Raw genomic sequence first — 18,862 nt, 5'->3', positions numbered from 1 at the left:
GCACAGGGCGAGGTAATTCTTGCTCCCACTTACTTTAGGGCGATCTTTTGGAAAAAGGCTATCCCAAAGCATCCTTACAGGTTCAGGAGTAAGGAAAATATATACATATTTCTATAGAGAAAGCCTGAAGCAATTCAGAGTCAGTTCTCCGCAACCAATTTAAGGCCATCCAGCCCCTTGGCCAAAATTAACCTCCCAGTTTGCACCCTGCAAAAGCTGGAAGGCTCCCGCTGTGCGGAGCTGGGGACATGTTTCTGGTGAAGGCCAGAGGAGAAAATAAATACAAACCAAGGGAAGCAGCGGGGCCCGTGTCCTCAGATGCCACCTCAGCGCAAGATGTGCCGAGCTGTCTTGGAAGGAAACGGTGCCAAATCTGCCAGCGGAGACAAGCCATCAGCCAGCCCCGGTGCCAGCAGGAGCCGCCGGCCCTCTGCAACAGGCTCCCTGGGGACAGGCCCAGCACCCAGCGCTGCAGCTGGCATCCCATCCCAAAATACATACGCACAAGTGACACACGCAGCCAGCTCCCAAGCCCAGCCTGGGTGGGTTTACACACCCGCTCTCATTTTTCAGTTCACAAATGCAAAGCCTGCATCCTCCCGGCACAGCGGGGCAAGGGTCTGGCTCTGCTTGTCCCCCAGATCCTCCCCACAGCCGGCAGCATCGTTTACTGGACAGAGCAGCATCCACCGGCATCACCGCAGCCAAGCCCCTTCCCTTCTCCCTGCCGTAGTTTGCTTTCCAGGACAAAAATAAAAAAGAAAAACAACTGCCTACATCCCCGGGAAACTTTGAACTACTGGAAAGCAATGCACAAGTGATGGATGGTTTTATATACAGCATCCTCTGCCAGGGAGGATTTTTTTTTTTGGAAGAATCAGACATCTTTAAGGGAAAGTTCTACTTCAAACCATGTGATCAACAGGGGGAAGAGACTTTCCAGACAGCGATGAAGCAGCCAGAAAAACTGATTCTTAACACTTCAAGGTAAAGCCAAGATGCACAAGAGCCAAGTTTCTCCCTTATTAGCTGCAGCCAAAGCATCTGCAGCTGCTGGGGTTGGAGCTAATGATGGGGGAACCGCACAGGGCAGTTATCAAGGTGCCGACAAGGATTGCACGGGGGATTTGGGGACAAGGTGACGCCAGCACACCCTCCGACCAGCTGTGGTCCCCAAGCTGGGCAGGTCAGTGGGACAGCAGGGGTGCAGGATGCCACCCCAACACCCAGAGACCCGCACGGCAGCCCGGCTTCTCCTCCTCCCCCCCCCCCGCCCAGGGCACCCCCCAGCACGGGGGTCACCGGGCCGCCGTCGAGGTGCAGCACCCAGGAGGGACCCAGCGGCTCCCAGTGCTCCCAGTGCCCCCAGTGCCGCGGCGCGGGGGCTCGGGAAGTTCAATGCTGCCACCTGGCGGCGGCGGGCGGCAACAGCGGCCCCGGCCCGGTGCGAGCGGCCCCGGGGAGCTGCGGGCAGGGAGGGGGCTCCCCCCGTGACCGGTAACCGCCACCGGACACTGACCCCGCACTGCAAATCCCGCGACCCGAGGGCTGCCACGGGCGTGCAGGCACCAGCCAGGGCCCTACAAGTTTGCTACCGGCCCCCCAAAAAAGGCCATTACAAGTTTGCGGCCCCCCCCCCAAAGAGGGCCTTACAAGTTTGCAGTGTCGTCGTCCCCCCCAAAGAGGGCCTTACAAGTTTGCAGTGTCCCCGCCCCCCCAAAGAGGGCCTTACAAGTTTGTGGTCCCCGCCCCCCCAAAGAGGGCCTTACAAGTTTGTGGTCCCCCCCCCCAAAGAGGGCCTTACAAGTTTGTGGTCCCCCCCCCCCCCCAAAGAGGGCCTTACAAGTTTGCAGTGTCGTCCCCCCCCCCAAAGAGGGCCTTACAAGTTTGCAGTGTCCCATCCCCCCCCAAAGAGGGCCTTACAAGTAATTGCAAAAAAATCTACACCTGCAAATTTTTTGCTACACTGTAGCAAAAATTTAAGTTTATGTGCAGCTCAGCCTCAAACCAAAACCCTGAAGCAGGGGGGAAACACAGGACAAAGCTTAGGAAGTCACCCTGATTTCAGGCTCAAGTTTAACAAGCACAACCCGAGCGGGCGATAGCGCTTGGGCCACGGGACAGCGGCGCAAAGCCGCGCAGAGCACAGGGCAAAGCTCCCAGCCTGTCCCCAGCACCCAGAGCACCGGCACGGGGTGTCCCTGCCTGGCCCAGCCAGGCTCAAAGTACAAGCGTGCGCATGTAAAAGCAATACTCGCCCAGTGAATTCCTCCCCTGTGATCTGGCTACACCTTTAATACGGAGAAGCACGGAGCAGAGGCAGCCGAGCAACGCGACTCGGGACTCACCTTCTCAGCCTGGGGGTACCGAACACGGGGGCTGCCCCACTCCCTGCTGATCCGCCACCGGTACCGGTGGCACTTGGGGATGTACATGCAGCCCACGTCGCCCAGCTCTGGGTAGATAATTTCTAAATCCCCTCTGGGGAGGAAATGGGGAGAGAAGAACACAGAGTGAGACCACACCATGAAGGGGATGGGAATTAGTGCCACTTCCCCGCCGGGCTCGAGCTGCAGTTGCAACGCTGGGTGGGAGATGCAGGATCCAGCCTGCTGCCACCAAAGGTGTGAGCACAGATAGGCACCCTCCCATGCGGGGTCTGCTCCCTCTCCCAAGCAGCAGCAAGACTTTAAACATCCATTAGAGCTCAGCACACCACTCAAGATTGTTCCCAGTATTTTTCATAGTCTTTAAAAATCACAGCCCATATGGGTTAATCTAAGGCTTGGAGAGCAAAGCTACCCCTACTCCCCATTGGCCTTGGACAAGCCAAGCCTTCTCCCGCTTGCAATATGAAGGCAGGGCCGAGCTTCCTGTGGGTGCTGAGCACCGACAGCGCAATAACAGGTCAGGTATCTCCAGCTCCAACTTCTGCATGAAGCGCTTTCCCCTTCTGCATTACCTAATGGAGAAAGGGACCGCTGGAGCAAGCGGTCAGGTCACCTTGGCACGTGGAGAGCAAGTCTCAAGGCCACCCTGAAGATTAGCTGCCACCAACATGACCCTCACAGGAGGGGCCCTTAAATCCTGCAGCCCGGGAGGCTGCTGAGCAAACACCCAGAGCAGCACAGGGCTGGCACAAAGGAGGCTGAGGGTTCAAAGCAAGTTGCTTTTGCTCATGGTTTGTGGGAGGAAGCTGGGGTCAAGTGAAGCCTCCACTTGCCTTAACCTAGAAGCTGAAGTTGCTCACATTTAGAGCATTTTGGTTAGCTGAAAAGTAGCAGAGAGGATGTTTTTGATGCAGAAGCTCCCAGTCATGTGGGGTATTAAGAACTCCCCAAAGGCAAAGGGCACACGTGCTGCTGCTCGCCCAGCCCTGCCTCTCATCTACAGCAACCCACAGGCAAAGTTTAAGCCAAGGACCTTCAGTATCAGAACACTTGATAAAGGGGTGCATTCAGTGGCTGTTCAGCTCGGGGGGGCAGCTGATACAGCAGCAAACTGCCTGTGCGCAGCTCCAGGAGGAGCTCCCCAGGCTTCCTCCTCTTCCCATGCCCACACCTCAAGCATTAACATCTCCACAGGATGGGCTTTGAGGTCCGTGGGATGACCTGTTCCAGCACTTTTCTTTGCCAAAAGTAGCAACCTTCCTCAAACTTTTTGCAGAAAACATTTCTTATATCTGATGCTGTAAGTCACTTTAAAAGCCTCTGCAAAATGGACCAAGGAACACCTTGAGGTGACCAGAGACACTAAGATCTCAGCTTGCATAAAACAAGAGCTGCACAGTGTGGCAGGCACTGCTCTGCTTTGCTCTGGCCCAGATTCCTGGCAAAAGGAAGAAAGCAACCAATATTTATAGCCCTGGCAAAGGGGAAGCTGGAATTAACTGTCCCAGGAGGTGACACGCAAGGGCAACGCATGACTGGATGCCCAGGGCTGGTGCAGTTTGGAAAGGAGACAGCAGGGAGTCACTCACCTGCAGAACTCGCTGTCCGTGCCGCTGAGCATCTGGAAGAAGCAGGTTCCTGAAGGCTCATCCGGCCAGGGGGGCTGCTCCCCCCGGGCAGCAGTGCCGAGCAGGCCAGCAGCCAGCAACACAGCACCCAGGAGCTGCATCCTGCCCTGCAGGGACAGAGAGGGTCAGTCCCACGGGCAGAGCTGCGACCCAGCGCTGCGACCCAGCGCCCGCTAGCAGCCACAGCATCCCCACCACCACAAGGGGCTCAGCCCCCCAAGAAACCAGCTCCAGGCAAAGCACACCCATCCTTACACTTCCCCCCCCCCCATTTCTACATCATTAATCCCAATTATGCCAGAAAAACTCTGTTCCCTGCTGCTGCCCCATGCCAGGAAAGACCAAGCCCCCAGCTGACTCACAGCAAGACCTCATGCCTTAGAGGACCCATTTCTGCCCACCTAAAGGAAGGCACATTGCCACCCTCCCACGCAGCACCGGAGATGTGTGTATGACCTCCCGAGCCGGGCAGCCCAGCCCAGCGATCATCACCTCCATGGGGACCACTGTGACACCGCACTCCAAGCCCAGGCAGCACTGAGAGGGGACAGAGTCCCTGTCTGCGGGTGCTGGCCCTGCTGCTCTCCCTAGGACTCCAACATGATGGAAAAGATGAAAAGATTGGTATCGGGTTTAGTCATGGCCTAACCAAGACAATTACCGATGGATACACGACCAGCCGCGACACACCAACCAACACATCCCTGACCCCGGGCAGAGCATCTGCAGGAGAACAGCCCAAGGGTTCACCTTGAACCCAGCCACCCCCTCCAGAGCCAGGGCAGAGCTTTTCCCTGCACAAGGACAACCCTGGCCACCCATTTTTAAGCCTGTACAACGCACAAGCCAAGCCTTGAGGATGAGGGGAGCTGGGGTAGGAGGTTTGTTACCCACACCCCTGCCAAGCCCAACGCCAGCCCTCGCCTCCCTGGGCTGCACCAAGGTGCCTGCAGCAGCCTGGTGGACCCGGTGGCCAGGGCCACCGCAGCTGGCCCTGCCAAGGCACTTACCCACCAGGTCCCGGGAATGGGCGAGCAGCTCCGAGGCAGAGCCTGGAGGTTTGAGGTTGCCACGGAGATGGTTTCCCTGGAAGGAAGGGAAGAAGGGACCGGGAATGAAACTCAGCCCCTGGGAAGGGGCAGCTCATCCTCTAAAGGGAGCATGAAAACAGGCAACAGGTTTTCATCCCACAGCAACCTTCTTCGACTGACCCACCAGCTCCGGGTCCTCACCTGGCCCTAATCCCCCTCTGCACTGAGAGCTTCCCAGCTAATGAGAAAGGATGCAACCCAAACATTTATTTGCACTAGCCTGTCTTCTCCATTGCCTAATCAGTTCTGGATGAGGCATATGCAAAAAAACCCACTGTCAGTTGGGAATAGGTATTACAACACATACTGTATCATTATATAATGAAGTACCAGCACGCAGAGCGAACACGAGTAAGTACTAGCGCCACTGTCATTATAGAGAGAAAAAGGCATCAGGCTTAACTAATTAGAAACATTAACGTACTGGGAATGATCTGGAGGTTTAGGGGCTAATGGCTCCGGTTCCCACGCTACAAGATGGGCAAACCCCATAATTAGAGCCCTGATCCTGCAAACAGGCTCACGTGAGTAACGCTTTTCCCATCGGAGTCAGGAGCGCTGGTTTGCATGAGTCAGGATCACCAAAGCGGGGTTTACGTCCTCGCACGCTATCGCGAGCTGGGGGGGGGGGGGGTCGGTAACCCAGGGCAGCCACACAGCGGGGATTGCAGCCCTAGGCAAGGCATGCCCAAGGACTGCTAATCCTTACAGCTGCCCAGGGACTCTGCCACAGAAAGGTGGATTTCTTAGAAAAGCAGGGCTTGCCTTGGAAAGCTGACAGCTCAGCTGAAAGCTTGGCAAGAGGGCGGCAGGCAAAGGGACAGTGGCTTTGACCAGAACAGACACAGGGACGCGGACACGAGGAGAGCTGTAGACATGGACTCTTCCTGCCAAAGTGACTCTCACCATGGTAAACCCATCCATTTTTGCTGTTTATTTAAGTTTGAAAACAGCAAAGCCGGCACGAGGCTCGCATCACTGCAGCCCTGGCAGCTCAGACCCCCAGGTCTGTCCCAGGGCAGCATCAGCCCCTTGCAGTAACCAGCTCCGGTTGGTTCCTGCAGTAACTCTGCAGAGGTTACCCAAATAACAGCAAAAGCCAGAGACAGGATGAAGTCTGAACAAGCCAAACAGGGGTATTTTACTTTATTTTAAGCCTAGAGGCAGAGAAAAGCCCTTCACACAGAAAACAACATCAGCCACTTCCATCTGGAGACCTCCTGAGAGGATAGTCAGGAAACGGGATCAGCACAGAAGGGTTTGCTGACAGTCAAGGTGCCGAGGGATTCCCTAGGGATGCTCTGGAAGAAAAACCCACGGGAGCAACAACCTCTTGCAGCATCCTGTGCAAGATGAACTATGGCTTTCTCTCTGAAAGCTATTTGCAGAGTAATTACAAAGATCCTATTTCTCCTGCTCAGGAGATGGAGTTGCAAAGGCAGTGGGAAGCCCGTACAGCAAACCCACATCACCAGGGCATAACACACATGGGAAAGCCATGCTGCTAGGACCAGACAACAGCTCCTGTGCAACACTCCTGCAAGGTCAGATGGGCTCTTGAGGGGCCCAAAGCCACCAGGTTATTTGCTTTTTAGACACACACAGGACAGGGTGACTCAAGAGCCAGCAGCACTGCTGCCAGACCATAGCACACCTGCCCTGACACAACCCTGCCTGCACAAATACTCCAGGCCTGGCAAAGCCACACAGGGGATGGGTAATTTCCACCAGCATCCATCTCCTCCAGTCTTCTTGCACCTGGAGCTCTCGCAACCAGGGAGAACCAACAAACCACAGGCCTGAGAGCCCACGTGGAGCAGCCTCCCCTCTGGAGAAGGATCCTCCCATGGGAAAAGACACATCTAGGGGTGTCAAGCCAGGCAGGGAGCATGAGCCAGCCTCCTCTCCCAGCAACCCAGGTGTTTGCTTGTTGCCTCTCCTGACTAAGCAGTGCAGGACCGCAGGAATCTCGTCTTTCCAGCTGCTGGGAAGCCTCCAGCGCAGCGCTGCAGCTACGCTGCTCAGAGCTGGGGAAGAGATTTTCATCCAGCATTACCCCCCCTCCCACTCAAGAATGAGATACTGCCCTCACAAACAGATGCTTCATGCTTTTTTCCAAAGCCTTTATTGAAAACACTACTGTAAAACCCCTCCTGCTTCTGTTTTATAATTTCTGTGCAGAGTGGTCTGCCTTGCTGGGCAGCAAACGTGACCTGGGGGGGTTTAACCATGCTCAGACTATGTACTGCATCTCTGCACATGTAACCCCCTCCGCTTGCCCTGGCCTCTCTCCCTTCCTCTGAACCCCAGCAGAAGGAGAGGGAAGAATTGCTTTTAAGCCACTGTTTAGTTGGAGGATGCCTTGAAACAGCCCCGACAGAGCCATGCAAGCTGCACTTGCCACCTTTCCCCATGCCCCATCCTTGCACAGCCCTGGGTGACAGGACCTGGAGGTTCCTGGCTTCCAGCAGGAGCTGATATTTGGGAAGAAAAATAAAGCTTTCAAAGGTACCAAGTCCAGCCAGTGGCTTTAGGATAGATTCATTTTGTTAATCAGATGAGAGGAGCAATGATGTGAAGCCCAAGGAAGCAAAGCGCTGCCTACACACGCTGCAGCCCCACTGTCACTTCAGTTCACTGGGAGGAGATACAAATGTCATATGTATTTCCAAACCAAGTCAGGTCCAAAAGCTACTAAAAAGCCTTTCACAGTTGGCAAAGCCAAGACATAGGTAAGGAAATCATTGTTTTTCTATTAATATTAGAGATTAAAAGGCTCTTAAAAGGAAGCTACCTTAAGGGTGGGAAGGGAGAAGTCTGTGGCTTGCTTTAACTCCAACAAAGCACCTGTGAAAGCCAAAGCACCTGTGTTGGGAGCCAAGTTACACACCTCAGCTGCTCCATGGGCCACAAAAAGGGTGCTTGCAGAGGGAAGGCGAAGGTGGCTTGTTGCAGAGGAGGCAGCAGCCCATCTTGGGTTCTGCTGAGCCCCCCCAGCATATCACACCTTTGCAGCCCACCTCTTGACACTCTCCCATAGCCCCATAAGCTGCTACCAAGGTCCCAAAATATTTGCCAGGGAGCACCGAGAGCATTAGGACACAGCTAAACCAAAAATCAAAGTATTTCAAGGGACCCCATGGACATCAGCTGAATCTGACAGGCTCTCAAAGCTTTCACAGGCATGCAAAACCTCCAGCTCTGGTGCAGTTTGTTTACTTAATGATGGGCTTTAATGCAAAACAAGTGTTTCCAGGTCAAAATTTCCCCATAAATGTTCATAAAAGACCAGCTTTTTATTCTTACATGGGCCAAAAACATATTGTTTGCGAGCTTTGGAATTTCCCACCCGAGCTGCTGACTTCCTGTTGATCTTAGTCTAAGATTAACCAGTGCCATTTATAATCCACTTCAGCATTTCTTCTCACTTCACCCAGCACTCAGTCCCCACACCATAAAAAGCTATTTTATTTCATGGAATCTAAAGTTTACCTCCATCCCATTTCATTAAGCAACCTCAGCTCCCCCCAGACATTGATTGCCTGCAGGGGCAGAGCAGGGGGCATCACTGGGCTTGAGTTTCCCCAGCCCCATGACACAGAAGCCTGGCACTGTGGGGTTTTTTTTCCCCTCCCAATTTGTTTCAAGCTAACTTACAGCCCACCACTGAAGTCCATTACAAACTCTGTCCCTGTCTTGCCACATAGCCAAGACAGTTGCTTTGTTTTAATGCTCTTGAAAACAAGGATTTATTTTGCATTGCATGAGCAAAGGCATTTCTGGGCGATAAACGTGTTCCTTGCACTCCCACCCAAGACCCCCAAGCACTAGTCCAGCTGCTGCAGAGAGCTCAGCTTTTCCTTCAAAGTCCAACATTTTCCTCTGATTTGGGCTCCTCTCTGCCTCAGTTTCCCCGTGGGGGGTGTCACAGAGGGTCCTGCGAGCAAAGCACCCAAGAAACTCCCACAGAAACCAATTCCTACAGCCTGAACAACAGCTAAAAAAGTATTTCTGCTGTCGATACCTACCAGCAAGACTGTAGGAAGCAAAGGACTTGGCAGAGCCTTGGCAGCCAGGGGAATTCCCTCAATCTTTGCCTTGCAGGAAGCCAATTTTTCACATATTTTTTTCCATAGCAATCAGCAAAGGAAACAAAAAACCACATCCTTTCTCCCCATTCATAACCTGCTGCACCTCCAGCCATGCCCTGGCCACGCTGTGCCTCTTGCCTCACCTTTTCATAGGCTGTCCTCACATTTCCCTCTTTGCATGGCTAAGAATTTCTTTCCCAGCTTCAACTGAATGACCACAAGGTCATCTTCACCTTGCCCCAACCAACCCACAGGGCAAGAGCTTCGTGAATTGAAAAAAGCACTTGTCCCAGAATGGGCCATAAATTTGCATCTGCACTAATTTGCAGAGCCAGCTCTCCTTCCTGGAGAATTTTAAGGTTCTGGGAAGAGTTAAGTGGATTTAGGGGACATGACAGCTTTATTCAGCTCCAGTGGTGGTCTCCAGTTTTCCTGGGTCTGTCTAGTGCCACATAAGAATCAGGAATTAAAGAACCAGGTTGTCACTCAGAAAACAAAGGTTCCCTCAGCTAACTGCCCAGCAGCAGTGCCAGCCCTTCCATGTGTTAGTAGAAGAAAAGTAATCGGAACTGCTCAGGGGAGACAGATTATATCACTGGCTAGGTCACACAAGTGCAAGAGTTCAATAGCTGAGCCTGTATTTCTGGGTCTCTACAGCATTAACGAGATGCTGGGGCAAAATACAGAGCCAATGTGGTTGCATTCACCCCTCCCCAAACCCCCAAGCAGACCCCTATAAGCCTGCAGACTGAAACAGCCGAGCTTTGCATTTTGCAAAACACCAGGCACAGATCCACGGTGCAGCCCAGGAGATTAACAGAGAAGGATTTTTGGCTTCTCTTTGTACCTGCCAAAGCCCCAGGCCTGAACTCTCACCCCTGCCTGCCCCATTTTCCTAGCAGGCAGCTGTGTCCGGTCAAGCTGGATTAAATCCTGCCACTGTCACCACCAGCAGCGGAGAAAGTCCCAAGTGACCAAGGAGGAAGGGTCAGAGCCCCAAAAGGGTGTTTGGAGCTGCAGCACCCTCTGAGCAGGAATCCCTATGGGATCGGGGAGGGGATGCACGATGCTTTTTGCCCTTTGAGGTTGCTAACACCTTGCAGGCTCCTGCACTCACATCCCACCAGGAGAAGACGCAGCGCAAACAGAGCACCAGGGCAGACCCAGGGCTGCTGTGAGCCCCCAAAGCCTTCCCTGGCAGCCACGAGGCCCCCCCAAGCCCCAGCCCCTCTCCTTTAGCTGGGCATCACAGGAGCACTCGGAGAAGGATGAATATTCAATATTTGCCAGGCAATAAGCATATAGCAGGGTGCAGTCCCCCGAGCCTGGCAGCAGCCCACAGAGCCACCCCTGCACACGGGGATCACCCCCTTCTCCTGCCAGCCCAATCCCTTCCCAAACCTCAGCTCCAGCAGCAGCAGCACGAGCAGGAACACGTTTCAGCCCCTGCAGCTCCTAACACCGCCCTGAGCCCAAGCGCTCGCCCCAGCACGCCTGCACAGCGCACGAGACCCAGCAGCACCTTCACCCGTGAGGTTGCACGGCTCGGGCACAGGGCCGCACGCCTCCGCACCCCATCCAAACCATTCGGGTGCTCGCCCCATCCGCGAACTCCTCTCCCAGAGCAACATCTGGTACCCAGGAGCCGCGACCCTCCCCAAAATGTGCCAGCTGGGGTATGCACGGCAGCTTCGGGAGCAGAGCCTGGGGGAGACGACCTTGGCAGCAGGCATCGCTGGGAGCCGGCCGGTTGCACGCTGGGTGCGCAGCGTTGCACAACCACACCTGCCAGAGCCCACCCCGCCACGGCAGGCACCTTGTGACTGCTCCTGCCGGAGCTGCAGCTCTTTCCGGGGAAGGTCTTCTATTTTGGGAAGAATGTTTTCATTTGGCCTATATTAAGCGCATACATTTTGCAGTCACAAGGCAGGCGCAGAGCTGTGCAGGAGCTTCCTTGCCTTCAGCACCGGCAACTCTGCAGCTTGGCAGATCCTGGATGCCAGCAGCGCTGGCGTGCACACAGCTGAGCCCGTTGCTCACCAGGGCACTGCCCGATGCAATTAGCTCCCATTTGTACCCCTCCGTTCGCACGCTTGCCGAGAGGCTGCTGCAACCCACCGGGGAGCTGCTCAGCTCCTCTTTAAGCTTCAGGCTCAAGCTCCAGCATTAAGGACCCCCCACCCTGCTCCTGGAGACAGGGGAAGCCACTAAGCATTGCTGCAAACACCAACACGCGACAACAGCGTGGAGGTAAAGCGTTGAGAAACCCTCAGGTGTGGCCTCTGCTTAACCTACCACCCATGCTCCCCAGGGATGCTGCGTGGGCAGGGTACAGCACAGGGACTGGGTTATGGAGGGGTCATCCAGGCACTTTCACCTTTCTTTCTTCTTCCCCCCCCCCCCTTCTTCTGGACACCGCACCCTGGCAAGAAGGTGTGTATCTGCCCCGTGCCTTGTGGATGCCCTAATTGCGGTTACAGCCCTTTAGGGATGACAGCAAAAAAAAAATAAACAAGCACCCATTCCTGGTCCTTGACACCTCACCAGCCAGGCTGGGTGATGCTCCTGGGAAAGCCCTGGGGCAGCAGGTTAATGGGGAGCTGGGGATGAGGAAGAAGCATCCTCTGCTCTGACTCAGAGCTGGCTGAGCCTGGCTCCGTGAGTCGCCGCATCAGGGTGCCATGGGCTGGCAGGACCTCGCTGCTTCACCCACCCGCTGCCCACCCTGCTGCTCCCCCCAGCCAGCCAGGCACGGGGACCTACGTGGAATTTAGGCCGGCTGAGCAGGGATGTCTATAAATAGCACCGTTTCAGATTCAGCCTGCATGTGGCTCTTCCCTTCAGCCCCCAGTTTATTTTCTCCCTCTTTCAGCGGCTCTCTGCAGCCCCAGATGAAGGGGAGCGCAGGCTGGACCCTTCGTTAAGCCGCACAGGCAAGACAGGGAGACAGACTAGTTAAATTAGTCCAAATCCCCAATGTCAATGCACTTACACCAGATTAACTTTTGCATCAACAGACTACCAACTTACACTAAACTGGCTTAACCCTTCCTTAAACGGGTTTAACTAGTCTGCTGCAGGGGGCTCGTACAGGTTTAATGAGCTCAGCTACAGTGCTTTCCCAGGAAGCCCTGAGCCCCCATCATGGCCCCATGCAGAGGGTAGCCCCAGGCCCCCCCAAAGCTGGTTGGGGGGCTGGAAGGAGGAGAGGGTACTTCCCACGGGTACCCACAGTTGCAGAGAAACCCCAGAGCATAGGTACCTTCTCCCAAAGGTTTTTCCAGCTCCCCCCTCCCCAGGCATTTGCTCCCAGACCCTTGGCACCCTGGGTCTGAAGGGGACCCCAAAATGACCCCTATTTACTGCTCCCCCCACTCTGGCAGGGCTGACAGAGCCCCTTTGCACCCCAACAAACCAACCAGCTACAAAACAAGAGGGAAAACAGCCTGACACCCCCCCAACACACAGCAAACCAGCCCCCCCACACACACTTTTCCACCTACCCCACTTTACACCACCAGTATCCCCAGTCCCACAGCAGCAGAGGAGCCGGCAGCAGAGGGGAGCCTGTGCCCAGGCAGGTCTGGCAGAGCCCCAGCCCCACGGCCGGCTCCTTGGCAGGGCCGAGCCCTGGAGCTGGCTCAGGGGCTGAGCAGGGGGCAGTTTGCAAAGGCAAGGGCTGGCACCCCCCAGGGTGAACCTCACGGCCGGGACGCGAGCTAACACCGCAGTTTGCAGAGGTCAGGGCCATTTGCAGGATGCTCCGAGTTGCACAGAGCAAGCAGCTGCAAACCAGGCATTGCTCTGGGCAGAGAGCAGCTTCCTCGCTCTGTGACCCAGCAAACCAGGAGCCTTTTTAGTACCTGCCACAAAATTAGGCATAAAATCCCCCTAGCTTCCCTTTCTAGCTTAGCTCAGCTTAGGCCAGAGCAAATGGCTCTGCCTCCCATGAGAACATACTGCATGTGTGAGTAAGCCCCGGGTGCTGGCCACACGCAGCAGCAGCACCCAAGGCATAACAGCATCTCAATTAGAAGGTGAGGCAAGACCTGCACCAGCAAAAAAAACCCGCCACGTGTGTGCCGAGCAGCACGTTCCTGCCTGTTATCGGCTAAATCAGTACCTGCAGACAGCATTCTCCAGGAGTGCTCCAGTCCCTCCAAGAAGAGCAGCCTGAGCAGAGCTGGTTCAGGCCCAGGGGCTTCTCCTGCCTCTTTTTAAGCCCGACAGACACCTGCTGCCCATCACCCCATTAGCTCCCTCCTTTCCCATTGACTCACCAGCTGGTCCCACTGAGTCACCCCTTGGAACCACCTCTCCTTTCCGTGGCCCGTGGCCATTTCCCCGGTCCTTTGGTTCCCATTGACTCACTGCTGCTCATCCAAAGCTCACCCTCCCCTTTCCATTCCCATCCTCGTCACTTCTGGTCACTGTGAGTCCCCCCCTGCCCCGGTACCTGCCTTCCTCCTCACCAGCACCGTGCCGGCAGCATCCCTGAGGAGCTGCAAGGAGCATCCCGGTGAGGGACCTGCAGCTCGTGGCTCCCCAAAGCACCCTCCAACCTGTGCAGAAGCACCATTGCCAAGCCCCGGGGCTGCAGGGGGTGTTTGCTTTTTCAGGGGCGAAGGATTCCCCCCCGTTTCTCACTCTGGCTGGCATCTTTTGCTGTGTTTTCTTCCACGGACCGTGGAAGAAATAGCAAATGATTTGCAGTATTTAGATGTCATCAATGGCTCTAACATATTCCTTCACGTTTCCCATCCATCCCTCCATCCAGGTTCGTTTTCTCCAGCTGCAATATGGAAAGCATTTAGGAATGAGTCCGAAAGACTTTGGAAGTGTAGGGAAATGGGATTTTCGGGAGCGGGGAGGCGCGGGCCCCGGCGCGTGCCGTGCCTCCGGCGCACCCAGAGCCGGGCTGAACGGCTCCGAGTGGAAAATTCCTGTCTGTTGAGCTCGGATTGTGGTTCAACAGGTTTTAGTCCCAGCCCCTTTATTTGTGTCAGTGCAAAAACTCATCCCTAGGGCATTTGTTTGGATCACATGGGCGAGCATATAAAAATGGGTCCTACCTGTCCAGGCCAGTTAGCACCTCGGGAAAGCGAAGGCGGCTGCTGGACCGGAGGGGAGAGCTGCGGGACGGTGCAGAGCCAGTGCATGCAGGTAACCGTGCCGGCTGCCCGGAGCAAATTTATCCCCCATTTTTTTCCCCCAGGGCTTTGCCAGGGCCAGCCCCGGTAGCGGCGATGGGGTATGGCAAGGCTGAGGGCTTTTCCCCTGTGCGGGGGGATGCAAAGGGGTGTAAGGGTTGAGGGTTTGGAAACGGGTCGGTGGGCTGCACCGGAGCGGAGGTGGTTCGTGCCGCAGGAGTAGCTCCAAGCGCTGCCTCGGGCTGTTTCCAGCCCTGTGGGCTGTGGGCTGATGCAGACCCTCTGGAGCGGGTGATGCCCTCAGCTCCTCATTCCCTCATTGCCCCTTCGCTCCCCTTCGAGCTGTCGCGAATCGGGCTGTCAGGCCCCGACGGGGCTCCGCGGGGCGTGTTGGTGGCAATCGGGGTTTAGCAAGTAGCCCGTGGCCAGCGCGGGCAGAGAGGAGGGCGCTGGGGCAGAGCCACGTGCGAGAAGACACCAAGTTGTGGGGGCGAGGAGTCTTCCAGCGTGGGACGGATGCCACCCTGCTGTCCCACGGGAACAGGGAGGATAAAACTGGTGACTCTCCATGGCTGCTATTCGCTGCTTCAATAAAGGGGTGTTGATGTCTCCTGGCAGGGAGTCGGGAAGTCCATGCAGCCACCAAACGCTGCCGTCGCCTCTCTGCCCGCCTGCCTACCTGCCCTGCCCGCAGTCTCCTGCTGCCTGCAGACGGCCCGGCAGGGCGATAGGCAGCTCTGCTGCTGCTCCGTTTGGCCGGGAGCCGTTAGGGTAGGAAGTGGTTTTGGGGGCTGGGGTGCTGTTTCCCAAGCGAGGGCACGAGGCACGGCCACTCTCCCGTGGGCCACCACTTGCAGTGGCGGGGAAAGGGGGCGATGCTCCCGCTCGCCCACCCGAGAGCCTCTGCCCTGGCCTGTCCCTCGTGCTGGCAACTGCACGGGGTGTTCTGACACCCCACGTCCCCTCTTTTCCTGCCTTTCAAACAGGCGTTGGCACTGAGACAGACCCGGGCAGCTCCCCCGCTCCCTCCCTCACCCCCCCGGGTCCTGCCGGGGGCTTTGGGATCCGAGAAGTTTTCTCCCTACCCAGCATTGCTTCTTTCCCTTCCTCTGCTCTCCATCCCTACTGGAGACAGTTGCTTAGAAACAGACTCCTTGCTCTTTGATTTTTTAATTCTTTTTTTTTTTTAACGTGGAGATATTTTTAATGTGGAGCCCCCCCCCCCCCCCAGACTCCGCACCGTGCTCCGTGCCGGGCGCTGGCTGCAGCCAGACCCAGGGACAGGACCCAGGAGGTCCCACTTTCCCCCTTCTCGCTGAGCATCGGTCCCCAAGCTGCGGCAAGCCAGGCAGACACCCACCCCGCACCCATAGCAGCTCCCCGGGTGCGATGTGAGAATTAATTCCTTGGGGCTGTTTGCTCAGGGAGTTATTTTCTTCTTCTGATGAAGAGCCCAGGATCGTTGGCAACGCTATCAGCCTATTTTTGCCCTGCTCTCCCTAGCAAGAGAACCAGGAGAAAAGGGAAACAGAGAAGCCACAGGATGCACCGTTATAAGAGGAACTTTCCCCAAATAGAAGCTTTTCACAGTTTTTTCACGAGGCGTCAGCAGCTCTTAATACTGTATGAAGCTGTGAATACTGCATGAAGCAGCCGGCCGGCGGGGAGCCTGTAAATGTTTCAGGCTGCAGCTGCAGCCCTCCCGCGAGCGCGAGGCCAGCCACGCGTACCCAAAAACTGGCTGGGGTGCTGGGGGGAAGCAGCTGGAGGAGCACCCTTAGCTGCGATTTCGTATCGGCAGCGCTTTCTGCACCAATCAGGGCGGTAAATCCAATGTATCCCGGCTGGAGGGTGCAGAAATCCTGCACGTATGGACCGAGACCTTGAATTTTGCCCTGACCCGGTTTCCAGCTGCAAAAGATCTGTCTGGAGAGCCCCAGATGTTCATTAGCTCTGCGCTGGGGTAAAGGGAGGGATGCTTCGCTTGTATAAAATGTTGCGTTTTACCGGAGTACATGGTTCCTTCTAGGTTTAAATATTTATAAACTGAGTGATGAATCCCTGAAATTCTGCAGCGGTATCGATGGCAGGATGAGTTATCACCCGTGGCGTATCAGGTGGCTGTATTTCAGGGCTGGGAGACGGGATCCAGGCATGTAGCTGGGTCATAATATGTGCGTACAGTGAATTCCAGGGCACCCCAGTCTCCTAGCTTGGAGATGGACCCCGTTGTTCTGGCAGGACAGGGGATGAAAGGTGCAGAAATGCTCTTTTTGCTTGTTTTAGACCTTTCTCTCTGGTATCAGCTGTTTTCTGGACTCTCCTTTCCAGTCCACTCCCCACCAGCGCGGTGGCACATCCCGTCGTGCCGTCTCCAGCGGCACAGGGTCCCTTTGCCCCCGCTGTTCCCCCATTGCGGTCTGGTTGGGTTTTGCCGTTTTTGCAAAGTGCTGGTTGGAGAATTCTCCTGCTTGTTGGGTCCAAGTGGATATTAAGCCCATAAAAACCATTTGTCTGAGCTGCCTTCTCCCTCCCTGGCTGCCCGGCGAGGGAAGGCTGAGCTCTCCCAGTGCTGCTGATGGAGCTGGGGAGCCCACGTAGATGCCCGGGGCAGCTGCCCTGAGCAAGGAGACCCCTTGTAGCATCACCCAGGAAGAAAAGCTGCAGGGTTTGGGGTTTTCAGAGCAGAAAAATGGAGGGGTGACCCTAATTGCTCTTCCTGGGTGGATCTGGGGAAGGACCCAGCGCCATGGTGGGTCTCTGAAACCCACTCCCCGGCAGGAGCCAGGCGGCTTTGCCAGGAGCGAAGCCCAGGCTGGACTCTGCTCCAGCCTGACGTGTGCAGGCACCGTCGATCCGGTGACAGGAGAAGGAGGAGGGAGCCCTGCTGCCCTGCCTCCTACCAGAGCTCGCAGGAGGCGAGCATTGCCCAAAGCAAACGTGCCAGCGGGCTCGGTGGTCTGCTGGCCACCCCGGGAGCCAGGCACTGCTCGGGGTGCACGTGCCCGCAGGGAAGGCTCTTAGCCCAAGGGCAAGGTGCTTGGGGCAGGGGAGTGGTACTGGGGGACCCCTTGACCACCCTGGCCAGCCCCTGGGGCCGAGGGGAGGCTGTCACTGTGAAACCCAGCACAGGGCTTCAGTGAAAGGGACGGGTCTGTGCGCGCCTGTTGCGTATACCTACGTATCTATGTATCTCCCCCTCGGCTGCTTTGTACGGTGAAGGTGGTGGCATGGGGAGAGCAGACCTGGCAGCGAGATGTAGGGACGGCGGGCAGGGCCGCTCGGTAGGTGAGGGACAGCCCTCTCCCCACGCAAGGACACGTCTTGGCCAGCCCCGGTGGCCATGAGGACTTGCCTTCCCAAAGGCTTTCTGTCCCCAGGGTGACACCGTGCAGGGGCGGGGGGGGGGGGAGTCCACATTTGGGGTGTTTTCACAGAGCCCTTCTGCCGTCTCCTTTCAGAGCCTGCCAAGAGAAAGAGATGGAAACCCGAGGGAAAGGCAGCCCCGCCGGGAAGATGACTGCAATGGCTCACAGCCTGTAAGTATCTGCCCACCACGGCACCGGCTCCTCCGGCCTCCCGGTTCAGGCACTTTTCCTCTGGCCACTTTCCCCAGGGGACTTTGCTCTTTGCTCCCCTCTGACACACGCCACCGCGACGTCTCCGTTCCCCCGGGATAAGGCGGAAAACTCGCGGCAGGGCTTAGGGCAGAGCAAGGCAAAGGCAGGTCCCCCACGGTCCGGGGCTGCCGGAGGGTGTCGGGGTGTCTCCTCGCTGCAAATCCGCGCTTGCCGGGGTGCTGCTGGCGAGGGATGCATTGCCTTGGTCCGTCGCAGCCCTTCAGGCTCCTGCAAGGTGAATAACGCTGAGCTCAGCTTTTATATCTGGGGATCAGGGTGGGGGGCATTGGCGTGGGCAGAGCTGGGAAGGCTACGGCGGTTGCAGAGCATTTGCTGGCCGCTCCAAGGAGCAAAAGGAAAATGGGTTTGCATCCCTGTGTCCGTCATCCCCCCCCCCCGCAAGATGGGGGAGCAGCAGTGCAAGCTGGCCTGCCAGCCCCCAGCAAGGCTGGGCAGGGGCGTGGGGAGCACCTGGGAGGGCTGGAAACACCCCTGGCATTAAACCCGAGACAGTCGTAAAGTTTACAGGGGAGGGCACGGCTGGAGCAACATCCGCTCACGTCTCTGATATCCGGAGAGCTTCTTCATTCCTTGCTGGGGAGGGGGAGATGGAGGGAGGAAGATGCTATGGGGTGAAAACGGGTGCTTGTTCCCAGTGGTGCGAGGTCCCCCGTGCTCAGCCGTCGGGTTCGGAGCTCTTTGCCTGGGAGCGAGGGCGATTACGGAGCCGGGCAGATGGGAGCCCTTTGGGAGAAGTTCAGGAGGCTTAAGTCGGAGAGGCGTGGGAGCAGGGAGCAAACGGCCTTTTAATTACAGCCCTGCCAGCGGCAGCAGTGCTGAGGGAGGGGAGCTATCGCCTGCAGCCGTGCCGTGCCGTGGGCAGCGGTGCCAT

At 56.5% G+C, this 18,862-nt stretch overlaps 1 protein-coding gene across 2 annotated transcripts in view; it reads right to left on the bottom strand.

Annotated features, from left to right (window-relative positions):
* The window catches only part of PEBP4 (phosphatidylethanolamine binding protein 4), an 82,012-nt gene extending 69,177 nt beyond the window's left edge, over positions 1-12,835 (bottom strand). The window contains exons 1-4 of one of the 2 annotated variants that reach the window (XM_075523490.1): positions 12,704-12,835; positions 5,029-5,104; positions 3,980-4,125; positions 2,349-2,481 (exon numbers count right to left, since the gene is read on the bottom strand). In XM_075523490.1, coding sequence (XP_075379605.1) covers positions 2,349-2,481; positions 3,980-4,119 — 273 coding nt within the window. In that variant the 5' untranslated portion in view covers positions 4,120-4,125; positions 5,029-5,104; positions 12,704-12,835. Of the gene's footprint in view, positions 1-2,348; positions 2,482-3,979; positions 4,126-5,028; positions 5,105-9,137; positions 9,145-12,703 lie in introns of those variants that run through there. The other variant, XM_075523491.1, reaches the window with a different exon arrangement.
* Between the last annotated feature and the right edge of the window lie 6,027 nt (positions 12,836-18,862).

Source organism: Mycteria americana, chromosome 23, assembly GCF_035582795.1.
Source record: "Mycteria americana isolate JAX WOST 10 ecotype Jacksonville Zoo and Gardens chromosome 23, USCA_MyAme_1.0, whole genome shotgun sequence".
Classification (NCBI taxonomy): Eukaryota; Metazoa; Chordata; class Aves; order Ciconiiformes; family Ciconiidae; genus Mycteria; species Mycteria americana.
This window is presented reverse-complemented; position numbering and strand designations above follow the sequence as displayed.